Source organism: Monodelphis domestica, chromosome 4, assembly GCF_027887165.1.
Source record: "Monodelphis domestica isolate mMonDom1 chromosome 4, mMonDom1.pri, whole genome shotgun sequence".
NCBI lineage: Eukaryota > Metazoa > Chordata > Mammalia > Didelphimorphia > Didelphidae > Monodelphis > Monodelphis domestica.
Window position 1 is genome coordinate 298,867,997 of NC_077230.1, and position 21,441 is coordinate 298,889,437.

General features: G+C 34.0%; 1 protein-coding gene and 1 pseudogene across 14 annotated transcripts in view; both read right to left on the reverse strand.

The window, feature by feature from the left end:
* LNX2 (ligand of numb-protein X 2) overlaps positions 1–21,441 on the reverse strand; it is a 90,572-nt gene that overhangs the window by 5,941 nt on the left and 63,190 nt on the right. For all 14 annotated transcript variants that reach the window (XM_001367020.5, XM_016421858.2, XM_056794709.1 and 11 more), the window contains 4 exons: positions 19,130–19,498; positions 15,153–15,293; positions 7,945–8,122; positions 1,818–2,049 (listed from right to left, as the gene is read on the reverse strand). In XM_001367020.5, the coding sequence (XP_001367057.1) occupies positions 1,818–2,049; positions 7,945–8,122; positions 15,153–15,293; positions 19,130–19,498 (920 nt within the window). The remainder of the gene's footprint in view (positions 1–1,817; positions 2,050–7,944; positions 8,123–15,152; positions 15,294–19,129; positions 19,499–21,441) is intronic.
* Positions 20,945–21,061, reverse strand: LOC130454239 (U2 spliceosomal RNA; annotated as a pseudogene).

The window sequence follows — 21,441 nt, forward strand, 5'->3', positions numbered from 1 at the left end:
TTTAAATGAAGTTATAGATATATGGTAGAGGTCCTTTTTCAAAAATATAAATATTTTATTTCCCCCCAATTATATGCACATATGATTTTTAACATTTGTTTTCTAAAATTTTGAGTTCTAAATCATCTCTCTCCATCCTCTCCCCACTTCCTGAGACAATAAGCAATTTGATATAGGTTATACATGTGTGGTCATACAAAACACATTTTCATATTGGTCATGCAGTAGAAGATAAGAGGTCCTCTAAACTTTTGTTTTTAATAACCAAAAGATGTTTCTTGATACTGATGGTCTTTATGTCTGGTTTTTGTAGAATTGAGAACAGTTAAGATTACAAACACACAGACACACAAACAGTCTCTCCTAATGTCTAACATATTCTAGATAAAGATATGTATAAAGTGCTTCACAAAACCTGAAACCCTATAAGAATGCTGACTATTCTCATTATCTTCTAGATAAGAAATGCACTGTACAATGAAGTCTTAAACTCAAAATGCTCCTATACAACCAGAAAATGCCTGGCCTCAAGAGCATGGTAAAGTGTGAAATTGCTAACCAAATACTGAGACTGTTAGCAAATTAATATTTTGTTAATAAGATGTTGTAGAGAGAGAGATTATGGAGAATTGAGAGAATTCCTACAAGACATGGATGACTCCCATACAATCTATAAATGAAGTGGAAGAGCAGAGTGGAGGTACACAGGATTTAGTGAAAAGTATTTCTCAATTACAAAACCTAATTCTCAAACTTCCCTATTTTTGTTAAAAGCACCACCCTCCTTCTGGTCTCTCAAGTTCCTAATCCAAACATTATTCTTAGCTCTTCCCATTTTTGCACCTGTAAAAGTTAAAATTAAAATCAAATTTACCTCTTACACACCCCACAGAGCTAATCATAGTTGCCTTTTCTATCTTCACAGATTTCTCCTATTTGACTGTTTCTCTCTACTTACATGGCTGCCACCTCGGGCCCATCACCTTTCTCTTCCTAGTATTACTACAACCACCTCCTCATTTGGCTTCCTGCCTCAAATCTCTCAGTCAGAATCAAGGGGTTTCCTGATGATCCCAAAGGTAAAGTCTCTGATCTCTGTGGGAAAAGGCATGGTAGGACTCTAGCCTGGGATTTCAGTGAAATGAGAAGTTGGAAGAAGCAGTGACTACAGGCAGGCAGTGATAACAGCATATAATAGGGACAGAAAGATCAAGGTCAGTGGGAGCAATGTAGGTACATCAATGGCCAAACAGCATTCAAGGGGTAAAATTTCCCATTGGCATGTGTTTTAGATCACATGAGTTTCCTACATGGGTGCCTCTTTCCCTGTGAGCTAAAGAATGCAGATGCATCGAGATCTTCCAGGGAACCCAATCTGCAAATACAATTTGGCAAAGTAGTCTAGAGTGTCAGAGAGGTCACACATACACTGAAATAATTCTAACAACCCTTTCTGTAGAAATGAAGAATGGGAAACAAAGTAGACATTTATCAAATGGTTAAACAAATGAAAATGACTTTGTCAAGGTAGGGGATTATGTTTCATCAGATTTAGTTGGTGTGTAGGTGAGTTTTGCTTCACTATACTGTTTATTTTCCTATTTTTTATTATAAGACACAGTTTGTTAAGTGGGAGAGATATATTTTGAAATGAATTCAAAACAATCTGATATTTTCAAGAGTAATAGTAAAAGGATGGTCCCATTTTCTAAGTTTTACATGTCATATGCTATTTAAGTACCTTGAAGAAGGAATGAATTGTGCTTTATTGATTAAAGAATACAAATAAAGCAAAAAACAAATAAAACAATTGGCACCTTGGAAGTCCAAGCCACATGATCCATGATGGTGACCAACTAGCATCATACTCATTTTCACTGATTGTACTGGGCTGCTCTTCATTAACCTGGGTTTGTTCTTCAACAATTTGGACTTCCAGTGCTTTCAGGGTGACAGCAGAGGAAGCAGCACTAGCTTTCAACACAGCAACTGCCTCACTATGACTTAAGTCAGTCAAGTCAATACCATTGATGTTCAGCAACACATCACCTGTTGAGAATTACAAGCAAGAAAATGCTTAGGAAACAGCCTGGATTTACATAGCAATATGGAATTACCTGGAATTGATCACTACATGTTATTTCCCATAAATTACATGTGAAAAGTCCATTTGTACTTTCTTGATATTTTAAAAACATTCCTGAGCAATTGTTTATGCGACACAGATAGCAATGTTTATTCAATTGAGCAATATCACTGAACGGTAATGCAAAAAAAAATACATAGTGCTAACATCTCCAAAATGACTTTTGGGGAAAAAAAGCAATAAGAGTAATAATTTATGTAACACACTTAAATGGGCATAGAAATAAATCTCTTACCCAACAGGGAAGTAGAAAAGGAAAAAGCAGAGAAGGATGAAAAAAGGAAAAGTAGATTAAGGAAGACAGTGATAAGAAGCAAAACAGATTTCTGAAGAGGGAGAAGGTGAAAAGGAGAGAAAGATAAACAGAAGAAAATAGAATAGAGGGAAACAGTTAGTGATCATAACTGGGAACGTGAGTGGCATGAACTCATCCCTGAAAAGGAAGTTGATAGATGCTAACAATATGTCATTTATAAAAAACACACTTGAAATGAAAAGACATACATATTGTAAACCTTAAAATTTCTTAGACTTATGAATGTTGGAAATTTCATAATGGAAAAAATTTCCTACTGATAGTAAGAACTCTATTGGAATGTGAAACCCCTTGGCAGGGGAGGATCCTCCTCTTCCCTACTTAAGACTACTTTAGGACAGAAACCTTTTGCTAAACAATGGAAAGGGCTTTGACCTATGCTTAAGCATAGAACAGGAAGTTCTTTGAGTCATGATTGATTTTAGAATTGATACAATAGAGATACTTGGAATGACAGAACCAGGTCTTGGAACTTACAATCTCCACCCTACTCAGTCTAACAGGATTTAGGAAGGGCTGTAGCATAGATCAAGATTTAATTATTTGAGAATATGACCTACAACAGACATGTGCAAAGGAAACAGACCTCTGGGCGGTCCTGGGTTAAGCTAGAGCCACCATTGGCACAGGGGAGACATCGACAGTGATTGGTAGATGTGAGAACTGAGGGGAGGGGACTTAGATGGTTTCCTTAAAGATAGCAGGGTCTGAGGAGAGGAGGAGAGTTTTTTGCTCTGAGCGAGGTGGCTCTGAAGGAGGACTGAGGAGGTTGCTCTGTTGGAGGACCAGGAGAGAAGGCAGGCTCTGAAGGAGGAGAATTCTCTGGAAACATTTCTTGAAAGGAGGCTCTCTTGAAGGTGGAGCCTGAGGTTGGCATGAGAAGCCTTACCTAGAGAGATCTTGGGTGAGTGATAAAACCAACTGACTGATTTATTCATTCTTATTCCTTTCTTCCTTTCTCTCTTTTTCTATTGATTAATCAGTGTATTATAAATTAAATTTCTCTATAAAACCCAGTTGGCTTGGGCATATTCATAAATTGGGAATATATTCCCTGGCGACCATCTTATATTTATATAAAATCAAGACACAGTAGAAAACATATTTCAGTGGTCATAATTGATATATATATATTTCCCTTGCTCCCAAACATTTTAATTATCACAGTTTATGGCTCCCACTCTCTTATCTACAACTATTTAACACTCAAAACTATTTTAAATCTAACAATATCATTACAATAAGGGGCTGGTGCAGAATCTATTAAACTATAGCTGAGGTTAAAAAAAAGGCAGGGCTGGCAATCATGATCTCAAATAAAACAAAAGCAAAAATAGATCTAATTAAAGGAGATAATCAAAGAAACATTTGATAAAAGGTACCAAAAGGCACCATAGACAATGAAGCAACATAAAAAATTTTCATTGCAATTTTTCTGATAAAACTTCATTTCTCAAATACATAGTGAAAGGAGTAAAATTTGTTAAAATAAGAGCTATTCCCCAATTGATAAATAGTCCAGGGATATGACCAGGTAGTTTTCAAATGAAAGAAAACAGCTATCAAGTCACATAAAAATGCTATAAATCACTACAGATTAGAGAAATCCAGATTAAGATACCACCTCACACCTATTATATAGGCCAAGATGACATAAAAAGGAAAGTGACATGTTGGAAGGGATTTGGAAAAAAAAAGTTCCCTAATGTACTGTTGGTAGAGTTATAAAAACTGGTCTAAACATTCTGAGAACAATTTGCCCAAAGGGCTATAAAACTTTGCTCTCTCTGACCCAGCAATACCACTTCTAGGTCTGTATCTCAAGAAAAAGGAAAAGGATCTATTTGTACAAGAATATTCGCCGTCACTATTTTTTTGTGTTAGCAAAGAATTGTAAATTGAAGGGATAACCATAATTAGGAAGGACTAAATAAATGAGGTTTGGTAAACAATTGTGATGGAATACTACTAGGCTATAAAAATAATGAATAGGATAGTTTCAGAGAAAACTGGAAAGACTTTTATGAATTGATAGGGTGAAGAGAACAGAACCAGGAGAAAACTGTACACAGAAATAGCAATACTGTAACCATGATCAGCTGTTAAAGACTTAGTTACGTTGATCAAGATAATGATCCAAAGTGATTCCAGAGCACTTGGTATGAAAAATGCTCTCCACTTCCTGAGAGAGAACGGATGAACTGAGTGCAGATTAAAGCATAATTTTTTGTGTGACATGGCTAATATGGAAATATATTTTGCATAATTTCACACATATTAAAGGGTGGTTGAGGGGCTGGAAGGAGGGAGAAGACTTGAAAACTAAAAAAAAAAGGTATTAAAATTAAATGATAAATTAAAACAACCATGGACATAGTAGTGGTGTGATCTTGAGTAAGTAACTTCATCTCCATGGTCCTTAGTTCTTATATAATGTAAAAATGGAAGTTGGGGGAAGGAGAGGGGTTTGTTACCAATTTAAAGGAAGATTCATTTATTCCTATACTTTCTAAAGCTTTAAGTTTTTATTGCTATTTTCTGCTTTTTATATCAGTATTCTATATATCCCTCTCATTTTCTCCAAGAGCCACGCAATATGCTAGCATTTTTTTAGAGGAAAAATAACATTAGCACAACTGATAAATACATTGAAAAAGGCCGAAAATATGTGTGACACGTAACACTTGTGGACTTCCTATTTCCACAAGGAGGTGGGGTATATCTGTTTTCTCATCTCTTTATTCCAATCTCACTTGATCTTTTAGATTTTATTACATTTATTTTTGATGTGGAAGATTGTTTCCTATTTACATTGTTGTAGTCATTTTATATATTATTTTATTGGTTCTGCTAACTTCACTCTATCAGTTTATGTAAATCATGTTTCTCTGTATTCATCACACATCTACATTTCTTATGTCACAGTAGTATTCCATTTCATTCATATGCCAAAATTTTTTCAGGAATTCCTCAAAGGGCATTAATTTTGTTTCAAATTCTTTGATATAATTTTTATTTCTGATACTAGTAATTTTTCTTTTTAAAAATCAAGGTAGCTAGCTAATGGCTTATATAATTTACTGTATATTTTTTCCTCTTCAAAACATCAGTTCCTAGTTATTAATACAATGGAGTTTTCTTCTGATTCAGTTTTATTCACTTCTCCTTGATATTTAGGATATCTATTTTAGCATTTAATTGACGTCTTTAATTTGTTGTTTTCTAACTATCTTTAGTTTAATGTCTAATTCATGGATCCATTCTTTTAAAAATTTTTCTTGATAAAAGTGCTCAGAGACATAACACCTCCTCTAAGTACTGATTTGGCTGTATCCCAAAAGTTTTGGTATGATGTCTTATTACTGTCATTACCCTTAATGAAATTATTTATGGCTTCTATGAATTGTTCTTTTACCCATTCATTTTTTAGGATTAAGTTGTTTAGTCTCCAATTAATTTTTAATCTTTTCTTGAAAGATCCTTTGCATAAAAATAAATATTTTGTTGCATTATGGACTATAAAAGATGAATTTAATAGTTCTGCCTTTTTTTGCATTTGTTTGCAATACTTTTGTTTTCTAATAACATGATAAATTTTCATGAAGGTTATCATGCAAAGAATAGTTATACTCCCATTCCTAGCAACATTAACAAAAAGTCCATCCATTAAATCTAACACTTCTAAAAACCTATTCAGGTCTTTCATTTCTTTTTTGTTTAGATTCATCTAGCTCTTCAGGGATAAACTGAAGTTCACCTACTATTACAGTTTTGCGGTTTTATTTTTCATCATTTTCAACCAGCTACATTTTAAATTACATCTTCATTATGCTTTTCTACCCCAGGAAATTCATCACAGGGAAATCTCAAGATTTAAGACTGAATCTGCCTGGTACTAACACCTCATCAATAACCTCTGCCCCTCTGATTGGAGTCTTTGACTGGAGAGCAGGGCAAAGGGTCCTAGGGCCTATATTTATGAAAGGAGTTTTGCCTCACCTCACACTTAGCAGATTGGCTAACATGACAGCAAAGGAAAGTAATGAATGCTGGAGGGGATGTGACAAAGTTGGGACTCTAATGCATTGTTGGTAGAGTTGTGACCAACCATTCTGGAGGGCAATTTGGAACTATGCCCAAAGGGCACTAAAAGACTGCCTGCCCTTTGATCTAGCCATAGCATTGCTGGGTTTATACCCCAAAGAGATAATAAGGGAAAAGACCTGTACAAGAATATTCATAGCTGCACTTTTTGTGGTGGCCAAAAATTGGAAAATATGGGGATGCCCTTCAATTGGGGAATGGCTGAACAAATTGTGGTATATGTTGGTGATGGAATACTATTGTGCTCAAAGGAATAATGAACTGGAGGAATTCCGGGTGTATTGGAATGACCTTCAGGAACTGATGCAGAATGAAAGGAGCAGAACCAGAAGAACAATGTACACTGAGACTGATACACTGTGGTACAATCAAATGTAATGGATGTCTCCATTAGTGACAATGCAATGATCCAGGACAATTCTGAAGGACTTATGAGAAAGAACGCTATCCACATTCAGAGGAAGATGTGTGGGAGTAGAAACACAGAAGAAAAAAACTGCTTGATTACATGGGTCAAGGTAGATATGACTGGGTGTGTAGACTCTAAAGGATCATCCTAGTGCAAACATCAACAACATGGAAATAGGTTCTGATCAAGGACACATGTAAAACCCAGTGGAATTGTGTCAGCTACGGGAAGAGGTGGGAGGAGGGAAGGGAAAGAATATGATTCTTATAACCAAGGAATAATGTTCTAAATTGACTAATTAAATAAAATTTTCAAAAAAAAAAAAAGAGGTTTTGCTCTTCTTCCATTTCCCACCAGCTACACTGCTTAGACTTCTCCATCATGTCATTCTGTCAGATCTCTCCTCCCCACCTCAGGTTTCTTTTCTGTGCATTTCCTAATTAGGTTGTAAGCACAAGGATGGTTCCCCTCTCCACCCTTTTAAAAACTTGTATTTGTACCCTGAGCACACAGTATAGTGTGTACACATTGTAAGTACTTAAATCTTTGACTAGTTCTCCCTGTAACTCATTTAACTTTTCCTATAGAAATTCAGATGCTATGCCATTTAGTACATCTATGTTTAGAAGTGATAAAAGACAGCATGCCAGCTTATTTTAACTGTGTATTTTCCTATTTCAAGTGTGTTTTTTTGTAAATAATATATTGATGGATTCTAGTTTCTAATCCATTCTGCTACCCTTTTTTGGGAAATGTGTTCATCCCACTCACTCTCACAGTTCTGATTTTTAATGGTGCATTTCCCCCCATCTTGATCTTATGCTTTTCCTTTACTTTGTATTCTATCCCCATGAATGGATTTTTAAAATATTTTTACTATATTAATGAAGAAACATCATAAGGTCCCCTTTTAAAGGAAAAAAAATCTGTTTTATTAAAGTTCTAGAGTTCCTCAAAATCAAACTTTACCTCGCTTAATTCTGCCATCTCTTGCAAGGCAGCCATGCGGTGGCACACTGGTCACAAAAATTGGCAATTCACCACTCTTACTTCCTCTGCCTCCAGCCACTGTCATTCCAAGAGATTCATGTGGTTCCTTCTTCACAGTAATGTGCTTTTCTTGGCATGTAACACATTGGGAAAGATCCTATCCAAGGAAGGAAAATAATCCATTAAATGATTTTTTAAAATGAGGAAAAAGAGATTTTCTTTGATTAAAAATGACAATCTATACTCAATAATATGACTTTTATTATGGCATTTGCAAAGTCCTTTTTTTCTTCTCTTCCACTTGAGGGGAGCAGCAAGTATTTAAGGATCAAATTTATTTATATAGTACTTAATATATATATATTAATAAATAATTTTAACTCAAATTACAATTTCAATATACAAAGAGCAGAAAATGAGGATGGTACATGAAAATATGAATATTAAATAGTTTGCTTTCCTTCTTTAAGTCTATAATAATAAATTCTGTTATGTTACTTTCAAAGCTGTCCTGCTTATATATATGTATTTATGAGTCTCAATCTGTTCTAGTCAATGCATAAAAAATGCTGAGATGATCCTCTTTTTCCCCCCTTAATTTTAATGCCTTCTTCTACATTGCAAATACTTGATTAAATATTAGAATTAGTTTTTTTTTTAAGTTTTATAGAATTCATCTATAAAACAACCTGCTTCTGACATCTTTTTGTTTGGAATTCCCTTATGACTTGTTCAGTTTCCTTTCTGAAATTCAGTTATTTAAATTCTCTTAATTTCTTTAATTGTTATTTTGAATTTTTGTAAACTATTGTACATTTCATGAAGGTCATATAATTGGGCAAAATAATTTGTGATAATTTCCTTAATTTAATTTTTATTGCTTATTAATTCTTTTTCATTGTTACTAATGAGAAGTTTGATATTTACTTTATTAAAATTCAGATTAGCTAATGCCAAATTTTTAGTTTTTAAAAACAAAAAACCTAATAATTTGCATCAATATGATAGTCTTTATTCTTTCTATTTTGTTAGTCCCTTTTAATTTCCAAATTTTCCGTTTTGGTGTTTTTTTTGTGTGTTTTATTTTTCTATTTTTTAAAAGGGCATATGCCCAATTCATTGATCCATGTTTTCATTCTTGTTTCATAAATAATTATCAGCTACTTTGATTAATTACACAGTTTTGCACAAATGGCTTCACTAAGTCTTGGCTGAAATATGACAGGCTCATATTTAGGGTTTCCAATAGAAAAAAATATTGAAATTGAGGGAACTACACTAACTTCATCTTGTGGCTCAATTCTGAATCTGACTGTAAAGTTGACTAGCCATTTGAATCTACCCAACTCACATTAAAAACTTGTCTCACAGTTCTTTTACTGTTAATTTAAAAAGAAATAATAAATGGATTATTTAAAGAGAGAAAGACTATATTTTTTATCTTTTCATACCAGAAAGACATGTAGTTTTTTTAAAAAACCGATTTTGAAGCCTCATTGTTCTATACAAACATCTCTGTTGGAACTTGAAGGATTTTCACCATTTGGAAATATTTTCATCTAACTTCTATGCTTATTTTACAAAACTTCTTCATGCATTCACTGTTCCAGCAGAACTGACACTGTTCCCTGTATGGGGCATTCTGTCTCCTATCTGCCTACCTTTGTACAAGCTGTCTCTCTTGCCTACAATCCTCTCCCTACTCACCTACCCAGTAGATGATAGAATTATCTAGAAGTCACCGTATAGGCCACCCAGATCAAACCACTTATTTTACTAAGGAGAAAAGGAGCCAAAAAGAGTCAATAAGGGCAAAGGCCAGTATTGAAACCAAGGTCCTCTGCCTTCAAATCCCATGCTTTTCTCTTAGAATCATGTAGTATCCCTACTTCCAGAAGGTTCTAGCTTCCTCTCAACTCACCTCAGTTGCCCTTCTACACTGAACTTTTCCTTAGCCTCCAGATGAAAGTGTTCTTTTCATGTTCCTAAATAATCCATCTATTTCTCTATCATAGTTATTCAACTGTATTTCCTCGATAGAATAAAAACCCCTAGAGTATGGGGGGGGTTTTGTCTTTGTATTTCCAGAGACCAGGATAGTAACTTGTATCCATGGTAGGTGCTTAATAAATGATCGCTGACTGAATTCCAAAGAAATGCTTTAAACAAGACCAAATGATGAGCTAATAGCAATGTAGTACACAGAAAGCTGATCATGCAAGAAGTATTGAACAAAATTAGGAAGCCCTGAGCTAAACACTTTGACACTTTTGGACCTTTACCAGCTTTGTGACGATGACTAAGTCTCTGTCTACTCAAGTGGAAACACTGCTCCCCCCCAACAGTATCTCCCTCACTGGTTTGTTATGAGGATCAAATTAAGTAATAAATAAAAGTAAGACATCATCTAAGGTCCTTTTTCAAGCTCTAAATCTATAATCACTACTATACCACTACCACCTATCATCTGAGGATCAGCCTTGGCAAATTATAAGAGGTAAGGAAATTGTCTTGCCACAGTAACTCTGGAGGATCCTCTGCTAAAGTGTAGGGAGATATTACAGAGGAATAAATTAAAGATCTCTGGTATAGCAGGAATGTGGATTAATGCTGCCTATAGAGAGTATCCTATCCAAGGCTTGAGGAGGAGTCCCATGAAACAATGTCTAAAGTAGACAAAGTACTTCTGCAGAATTTGAGTTCTAGAGAAATCCTTAATCCTATTAAGTTTGACAACGGAAATTGTCCTAAGGAGTCCGATAAGATGGCTGTAACTATTCTAAAGGCATTAAAAAAACAAAACAGCAAGGAAGCTAAAGGGAGAAAACACACATAGCTTTTGGAAAATATTACTTAGTCAAGAGAATATTCTTTCATATTCACAAACCTCATGATGACATTGTGAATAAGACAAATATAATTATGATTTTAAAAATACTGACCAAAGCAATGAAATATAATGACTATTTGCCTCTAGACATTAATTATAATGTTACCTTTAATGACACTATAAAATGACTTGTATGTAAGAGCACTAATAACACCTTTCTGAACTTAGCTCCAGGGCAAGGAGGATCACTTTATCTATATAGTCCTTGAATACAACTTACTTTTGTACCTGAACACTTTTAAGATGCTGAAAACACCTTTTCATTTATTTGCTCTCTTAAAAAGAATTTTAAAAATGTCTCTTGTTTTTATATATCATTTCTGGGGATCCCCTAAGAATCCTCCCTTGTAAAAAAGAAAAATAAGTAAGCAGAAACATCCCATCCAATGACTTCATCTAATCATATTCTGTCTTGGTAGTCCCTTCCCTCTGGGTCATGGAGGAGGGTGGAAAGAAGTAAATTTCTTTAGGTTACCTGGAGCCAAACTTCAGTGATCCTTGCTGTATTTATTGATTTTTTAAAAATCAGTTCATATAAATTCTGCTTCCTTATTTAAGCTATTAGTTACATCAATTAGTTTCTTTGCTAATTTTTTTGGGGGGGAGGGGTGTTCCTAAGTATACCATCATTTCATTTGCAAGACTACATTTTAAAGAAATCACAATGGGTTAACTGAGGAAAGATTTACCTGCCATACAGAGCTAAAAACTTTGAGTTGAAGAAATTTTCACAGATAAAAAGGCTTTGGGAGGTTTAAAACTGCTTTATTCTCCTTTTACTCTCTTTTGACTTTCTATTTTAGAATGTCAAAAAGTCTTCCCTGATATCATTTAATGAATTAGGGTTTTGTTTTGGTCACATGACGTTCATGTTAACAGAAAAGAGGCTTCAGTCAACAAAATTTTCCAGGAGAAATGGAATAATTAGATAAAAGCAAAAATTTAAATGATTGCCATACTACTAATGAGGCAGCAAAGCGGTTTAATGGATATAAATTTGGACCTGTCAGTAAAGACACGAATTCAAATCTGATCTAGACACTTATGAGTCGTATGATTCAGGACAAATCATTTAACTTCAGTTTCTTCATCTGTAAAATGGAGATAATAATATCTACCCTTTCAGGGTTGCCATGAGGTAAACTCAGATATATTTGTAAAGCATTTTGTAAATCTTAACAGTTATATCAGGAGACAAGACTAGAATATGCTCTTTTATTCTTCCCTGTCACAATTCTTTGTTCATTTGTCATTTCTTGTGAAGTTTTGTCTCTATTGCTAATCTCATTTCCTTCTATAAAATTATTTTACTTATCTGTGGCAAGTTATATTTTCCTAATAAAATGGTCAATATTTGGAGGGGTAGGGTAATTCCAATGCCTCAAACAGTGCATAGCATATAGAGGACATTTAACAAATAAACGCTTAATTAGAGAGCAAAATGGTTCCTAGAGAAAGTGTCTTCATTAATACAACGACCATACCTGAGTTCAAAGAGCTTTTTGTTCACTCCTGGATGGTTTTGTGAATTCCACTTGAGGGCAGAAGAACAGTAAGGGCTAGGCAATGAGGGTTAAGTGATTTGTACAGGGTCACACAGCTAGGAAGTGTCTGAGGTCAAATTTGAACCTAGGACCTCCTGTCTCTAGGCTTGGCTCTCAATACACTGAGCCACCCAGCTGCCTCCTCATCCCATATATTCTTATATGAACCAGTTCACCAGAGTTTATGTACCCATTAGAAGTAGGTGATCTGATTTTTTAACTATTCAATTAAAAGAATACTTATTAACTTCAACTATGAGGGTGCCAAGGCACCGGGGATACAAAGGTGAAGACAAGCCAGATTCTGCCAGATTCTGCCCTGGAGGAGCTCAAGTCCCAAGGGCAAAGAACATCTATCTGGGTAAGTAAATTTAAGGCAAAGGGGGGTGGTGGTGGGGTAGGGACAGGGAAGGGGACGGGACACTTGTACAAATAACTGGGGCAATGAGGGGAAAAAATCTGTAACAGGAAACCCTTGAAGGAGTATAAGAAAACTCTGCATTGGACATGTTAATCTATACAGGTTGGTTTTAAATATTCAATAAAATATTTGGATATTTCCCACATGTGCTTTTTTCTAGAGCCAAAAAGAAACCTCAAAGATATGAGAACAGCTTCAAAATCTTCAGGGGTTCAATTAACACCTACAAATTTTTTTTTTTCATCAGGAGTCACTTAAATACTGAGTTTAAAAAACTTCAGTTCCAAAGCAGAATGATTATAGTCTTCTGAATACGTCTGTTTTCCCCCCAAGAGTCAGAGGCCTCTTATTCTCAATATTAAACCATCAACAAATTAACATAGTAGGTTAATAGTAGGTTGTTTAAGTGAGTTACAAAAGCAACATCTATGCGACTTTTTGAACCATCAAGATCTGTGAAATATATGGAGCATACAGGGTATAAATTTTAAAATATTTGTAATGGGATCAGTGAGATTGTTGCAATGAAATTTTGCTGTGAATGTGAGATTTTATGCTCTTTATCATAAGGTCAAATATTTATGTGTTTTCTTAATATTATTGTAGAAATTAAACCAGAAAAAAATATTCAACATTCTTACTCAATTTCTAATTTATAACATATGAATAAGTTTGCAGAAGTGCTTTAAATGATCCAAACTCCATTTCAGACAATTTCTCATTTCATACACCCATGGTTATTATCCTAGAAGATGATGACAGATTACCATTGTGTGGCCATTATTTTTTGTTCAATTTTGAAACAAAAAGCAGCACCTAAATTCTCATAAGTAATGAATCAGATCACACAGTAGTCAGTCTATACATCAGTGCAGAGGAAGGAAAGTAAAAACATTGCCTGACAGAAAAGTCAGGAGTTGTTGCTAAACTAAATTCTTCTGAGGTTATCAAGAATACATGTACAAAACAAAATATAGCACTTTGGAAGTTATAGTTTTCATGTAGACAAATACATATTTTAATTTTAAAGAGTTTTACTTAAAGGAGAGCTCTTTTAAGAAGGTGATATTTCACTTCTGTTTTGATACAAATGAACATCATGTCCTTCAACCTAGTAAAGTAGTTTCATGATTTACTTTAGAACCATTTGAGGCAAGTAAAAGGAGACAAAGTATGTGATGAATCCTTTTGTTTTCTAAACTTTTAAATTAAAGCTTGGGTAGTAATGAATCCTCAACTCAGATGACTGACCCTAGAATATGATATAGAACCATAAGGAAAGAAATTGACTTTGAAACAGTAAAAACATTAACATGGGGATTTGAAGTGATTTATTATAGTGTTCCTTTAGGATTCATAAATTTTAGTACATATATTTTTTGTTACCATGGACAACCTAAGTAGATACGTATAGTCTTAAGAATGTGAGCTCATTGAGGGGCAGGGATTGTCTTTTGCCTCTTTTTGTAACCCCAGCACGTATCACAATAGCTGGTACATAGTAGGAACTTAATATTTGCTGATTTGATTGACTTTTTAACCATGCCTTCTGCCACACAAATTAAGTGGGGATCTTTGAAATTACTCAAAATAGTGCTGCCAAAAAAAAGAAAAGAATAGAGAATTTATCAATACTTTTAAAAAAGCTAGGTCACTTATATATGCAATCCCATTTCTATTTTTTGCATATGGAAATGTTTACATTGGTGTTTTGTCAAGTTCAGAATATTCCATCAGAATACATGCAAATTGTTAAATCTTTTATGGCTTGGATGACTAAATGATCTATTGATTGAACCTTGTTTCCTCTATTTAAAGACCTTTTTCTCTTGTGTCACTTCCCCTAAATTTTTACGTCTACCAATCACAGCAGACGCTCCTCTCCAGGACTTCTCACTCTTTCACACATGGATCACAGACTTCCTACTCAATGCATGAAATGGGTGTTCACACCTTTTTGTGGTTAAAATGGGTAGATCTACTTTAAATACTAGGTTTACACTTTGGGGATTAAAACCTGAAAAATAGACAGGGGATTAAAATTTAATCTTCACAATAAAGGAAGAGCTAAATACCTTCATTGTTAACAATCAAGTCAAATCCATTCTTCACAAAATGAACTACCTGGGGAGCCCTCACTGATAGGAGGGGTACCCTTCTAGGTCACTCTTCAAGTTACCAGACAGTACTAAACACATCTTAAACTGTCCTTTGCCCCTTACTGTAAAGACAATTTCTCTTTGATTAGTTTTAATGATAAGATATTTTTAATAGTATCAATAGTGACTATTATGCTCTTAATTATTTTTAAAACATAAAGAAAAGTTCTCACCTTATGTGAGCTGGGTCTGCTGTGATATAGTTGTTGTGCTTGGTGCTGGCCGCTGTTATGAGTTCCTGGTTCCCTGTTGGTATTAGTGGTTTGTGGTTTCCCTGGTCTTGCGATAGTTAAATTCACCCTCTCTCCACTAGCCTAGAGAAAACAAACATTTCCAGTCATTCTTTAACTTCCAATTTAAGAATTACTTTACCAGAGGTAGTCATCATTTCTAATACTTTGCATCTTTATATTTTTAAAAATAGAAACAAATCTCAGAGCATTCCATTTATTATTATAATACCCTAAGATCAAAATAACATCTAATTAATCTCAATCTAACTACATTTCTGCAGGGGGGCTCATTTGGGCAATGAATTGGGGAGGCAATGAAAAGGGAAAGACAGTGACTGCCAGCTAAAATTTTTAAGCATGTGTATATGCATACTGATGGGACAGATATCTCATCAGACATTTTTATTTCACTTCTGGATATATCCATTTCTTTAGTTCATAGTCAGGCTATCTTTTTGTGCCCCCTACCCCTACCCCCTGCACCACCTTTGAAGGTTAAGAAAAGATGCACAAAAAGCCACGATTTGAGAGGCAACTTCTTGAACATTTATTACAATGAAAAATTCTTAACAAAGCTTTCTGTTTTCAAATATTTAGATGCTACAATGGCTATTTTTTAAATTACAAGTCAGGTACTGAGATTAAAAAAAAAAGGTATCATATAAAACTTAACTAGAAATCTTTTTTTTCTTTCAACTCTTGCCTTTTGTCTTAATATTAATTCAAAACAGGAGAGTGGCAAGGACTAAACAATCAAGAGTTAAGTGACTTGCCCCACAGCCACACAACTAGGAGGTATCTGAGACCAGGATTTGGACCCAGGTCCTCCTGATCCTAGGTCTAGAGTTCTATTCCTTGTGCTACCTGGTATCTTTGACATCTCTCTAAAAAACAAAAGATACATGAAGTCATCTAAATAATTCCTAAAAATTAAGCAATTCTAGAGACAACTTGTCACCAACAATTGAACCTTGGGCAAATCATTTAATTCTTTCCTACACTCATTTTTCTTTATCTATAAAATTAGAAAAGTTGAGACAAGTGACTTCTAAAGTTCCTTCCTAATCAAATTCTATTGTTTCAAATATAATATTATCTCAAATTACCATAGAAATTTACTGTAATTTCTTTACTCTTCAAAAATATAACTCAATAGAGCTATATAACTCTAATTTGATTACAAATCCTTGGTCGGAAATGAGATGGCCAGTTACAATATTTTTATATGGGGAAAATGTACCCTATTTTATAACAAACTTTATCATGAAATGGTTTCTAGAAAAATAAAATGAAGAGCAGAGACTGCTTGTATTAAAAATCAGTACTACTAAGAAATATACTTATTTCCAGTTCTTGGTTTGGAAAACTCAAGCATTAAAACAACACTAAATTTCGTTTATATAATAATAAACATTAACAGAAATTGAATGGGTTTGGTTTAATGCTAACATTTTATTATTAATAACACCTCACATTTATATCATACTTTATACTATATAACATGCTTAACATTCATTAATATGGTTCTTCTAAGTCTGTCAATAATGTATAATTTTCATTATAAAGAAGAAACTTCAGATGGGCTGAGTGATTTAACTTTCTAACAATGTTTCAAACTTGCAAAGAATAAAAAAAAATGAAGCTATATTTCCAAATTGGAGAATGTGAGAGTAGGATAAAAAAAATGCTAAAGCTTTATGTTAAAAATCCTAACACACGTAGAATCTTGAGCTTTAATATTATTAAATGATTAAACAGTAAAGGGTCAGAATACAGCAAAATGGAAATGGAGCAAATTGTTAATCAGGATTTTAAAGATGAAAGGACATTTGACTGTTGGATACTTTATCAATTAAACATCTGATATTTTGGGGGTCTACAAAGACACTATATTTGACTACCGTGGGGACTTCAAAATATAGGATTCTCTAGCAAAAAGCAGCCTGCCAGCTGCTACTTAGAATGGTTTTTACATAGCCAACTCCTGTTCTAGACAGGTTCAATTTTACATGATTTAGGATATTATCCTGTAAAATAATATGTAATGTTTTAAAAATACAAATGTAATCATATTCCACTGCAAATACAAAATCTTCTCATATAATTGTTAATATATTGTCTGTATCTTGATTTGTAGCTATAAATGGGTAGCATAAAGGAGGCAAACTATAACTTTAGGGAAAATATCTTCTAAAAAAAAAAAGTTACCTTAGAGGTCAAAGAAGCAAAGCTACAGGATTGTGTAATAGAAATAGACTCAGTCTGTATTTTTCTGAACAATAGGATGAACGTAATGATTCTACCTGGAAGGAGACCTCCATTATCTCAGAGGTCTCCTGCTCTATCTACCAAGATAGTCTGATTAGATTAAAACCATCCCCACTGGAACAGATCTGATTTTTGGGACTCTGGGAACACCAAGGTGATTATGTTCTTCCCCAAATGATCTGATAATCTGTCCCCATAACTCAGCTTCCCAAATTAGGAAAGTGGCTGAGTAACCTCACTTGACAACTCTTCTTGTGCTGCTAGAAATGTCAGCCTAAAATTATGTAAAACCCCTATTTATGTGTATCCCCTTTGTTTCTTAAGGCAGACATGTACCTGGCAAATGCTCATCAACTCAAGCTAATTAGACTTTTTCATCTTCTAGTCTATTCTCTTGATTTACTAGCCTCTAAAAAGACCAATGTGGAAGGAATTACAGGATCTCAGTACCTCTAAGTTGGGGAACTACCCAATAGTAGTAGTATCTTCTCTACAAGTTAATCTTCAAAATACTTTGCTTTAATTATTCCTTTTACTAGTCACTCTTTGAATATTTTTTTTCTTCTACACACTGATCTGTTTCCTTATATTAATGTTTTTTCATTAGTGTATTTAATTATAAAATGTGTTTGCATTTCATCATATGTGTACCTATTTCAGGTACATCTAACATGGCATTATTGCAAACCTAATGTATCTTTCATTTACCACATTAAGCCTACAATATTTTACCAATTTAGTTGTTTCCTGTGATTATTTCATGGAACCAATTAACAATAGGTAGCCATACTCAATAAATGTATATTCCTTCTTTAATGAATCTAGAGCAGCAAGATAATCTATTGCTATGTATTAGTTGTATAAGAAGTGTTTACTGAATTGAACTGAAAGTAGCACTGTACTGCTTTATTGGGAAAAGCAAGACTTAGTAGATCTTAAGTAAATAAATCACATAAGAAAAAGCACAGAATAGTGAATAGTGCTAGTCTTAGATTACCTGTAGGCACTCTTAGGATCAAAACTCACCTCTATCATTTTGATTCTATGACCAGAGGCAAATCATTTGCCATTTAGGGTTCTTTGCAACTCTCTAAGACTGTAAGTTATGGAAAGGATTCCACTGTGAGTTTCTCATGAGGATCTTCATATACTAACAAAGTTATAGGCTTGGTTAACACAAAAACAAAACCAACAATTCAACCATACGAAACAATGGGAATGATAACACTGTCTACTTTGATGAATTTAGCCATATACAAGTCCTAAACTTGTCCTCATGTTGAGATCTGATAAGGCAAATGTCCATGCAAGACACTATCCCAGGAGAGCAAGGACTTGAACTCTGGTCTTTCTAGCTCTAAATCTCTATCCACTATATCACATCCTTTGTTTTTTATATTAACAAATTATACTTAGGTAACAATATATATGAATAGTGTCTCCTTTCCTTTTAATCTATAATAAAATCAGAAGAAGCATCCCATCTATAAGCCTAATTTTTAATTAAAAAAATCACTATCAAAATAAGATCAAGCGAGGTAAAGAATAGATTTAAAAATTTGATTTGACTCTTTATTAATTAATATTGCCATAGTGGGTAATAAAATCCCTTTTGCATAACAAGTAAAAATCTATCAAATGGAATTTACCTGGATAATCTGAGCAGCAAGTTCAGGTGTGCCATGTTTCAAGTCATGCCCATTGATTGCAAGTACTCTGTCATTGCTACTGAGCCTGCCATCTTGAGCTGCTAGTCCTCCTTCCAACAGATCAAGGATAAAAACACCTGGTTCATCTGTCCTTCGTACTAATTTAATTCCAAGCTGTTCATTAGAATCTCGCTTATGAAGGATCACATGGAAGCTCTCTTCTCGTAAGGAGTTATTATCAGAATGACTATATGTCCGACTGCCAAAACGTCTCTCTCGAAGCACAGTAAGGTACAGCACACTGCAAGGCTGGGAAAGAACAGCTCTGGCATAGTTATGGGACACATTGCTGATGTCAAAGTTGTTGACCTAAAAAAATAAAGATACAACCCAAATACTTATTAACATTTTAATCAACTAATCAGCTCAAATATTTCTATAATGTTTTTTTTAAAGCTAAAATATACTTTAAAAGTAAATTATGAAAATAATCTTTCAGGGAGATTTCTTAAGAGGCTCAACAACATAAAATCACAAGTAAGCTACTGAAGTATAAGTGAAGATGGACCAGGTACACAGTGATGGTGGCTAGAATATCTTTATAATTGGGCTAAGTAACAAAAGACCTCTGTGAATATGTTCCTAATTGGATGAACCCCTGATAAGATTATATGTTTGGTAAGTAGAGTATGCCATGTCACATGATCAAAAGCTTTCCTAAAGCCAATAATCAGGTTATACTTGGGGGTTGGGGGGTAAGCCACTTTTAATAAAACAACAACAAACTTTCTCCATATAGTGTGTCTTATGCTTAAAACATTAAATACCATTGTTTTATACTTTATATTAAGAGAATAGAATAAAACTATGACTACATGGATTTCTTTGATCTGCAAACAAGTTACCTAAAATTAGATTATGACTTGTCTTTCTTCCTAGACATTCCATTGCTCTGAATTGTTTCATTTAGAGAAGTTTTATTTCACTAGAGTTAACAGTATTTCACTTAATATCTTTTATTTTCACTCCAATCCTGTCAACAAGCAACATAGTAAAACACAGATGCATACTGTTAAGATTTCACATTTATTTACTTAGTAGGGTACCATATTAATTCATATCTAAGAATACAAAAATGATATAATGATGAAGAGAATGCTATAGAATACCCTTGGGCCAAGGGATCACAGATCAATATTCTAAATAGATATTTAGTAACTTTTTTCCATCTTTGCTGCTAATGTCAAATGAACTTTATTAGGGACTGCCTCTGTATCTCAATTTCTTATTTAAAAAATAGAAATCTCTGCCTTAAAGGGTTAGGGAGATAAATAAAAAAGTAAAATATCTAAATGACAAGCACAAAGTACTACAATTAAGGAAGTAAAGAAAACAGAGAGCAAAGCATATGATCAGTCATTAAAACATTTTTTTAAAACATAAATTCTCATTTATGGAATCACAGACAAATTGGACCAATTTTGTATTTTAGTACCCAAAAAAATAATTGTAGAAATCAAGTGAATTTTGTTCTAGTCTAGTTCAGTTACTAATCATATGATTAATTGAATATGTAAGTCTAACATCTCTGATTTCTTAATTTTGTTGTTCAGTCATGTCCAACTTTTTGTCTTCTCTTGCCAAAGATATTGGAGTGGTTTGCCATTTCTTTCTCCAGTTGATTTTACAGATGAGGAAACAGGGTTAAGTGACTTGCAAATGGTCAAATAACTAGTGTCTGAGTCTGACTGAATGCAGGTCCCTCCTGACTCAGGACCAACTCCCTATCCACTGAACCCAACTGGCTGCCTCTACATACTTTCTCCTCAGTTCCAAAAATCCATTTAATATACTGTCCTTGGATAGATGATGTACCAGGTGTTAAACTGATAAGAATAGATTACACTCGATCTTAGCAAAAGGTCAAATTAACTTATCTTAGTTTACTCATCACTAAAATTAAGGAATTAGACTAGATAATTCCTAAGATCTATTCTAGCTCTAAAATACTATAGTTCTATTATCTACCACTTTGTGAGGATACAATCACTGAAACCCAGTTCTATTCCTCATATTCTTCACTAAATTACTTCTGATTCAACAACTCATACAATTACCAAAATACTAGTTTGATCATACTGTTGGTGTCGTTCAGTTATTTTCAGTTGTGTCTGATGGAGTATTTGCCATTTCCTTCTACAGTTCATTTTACAGATGAGGAAACAAGCAAATAGTTAAGTGACTTGCTTAGGGTCACACAGTTATTAAGTGCCTGACGCCAGATTGGAATTCAGTAAGATGAGTCTTTCTGA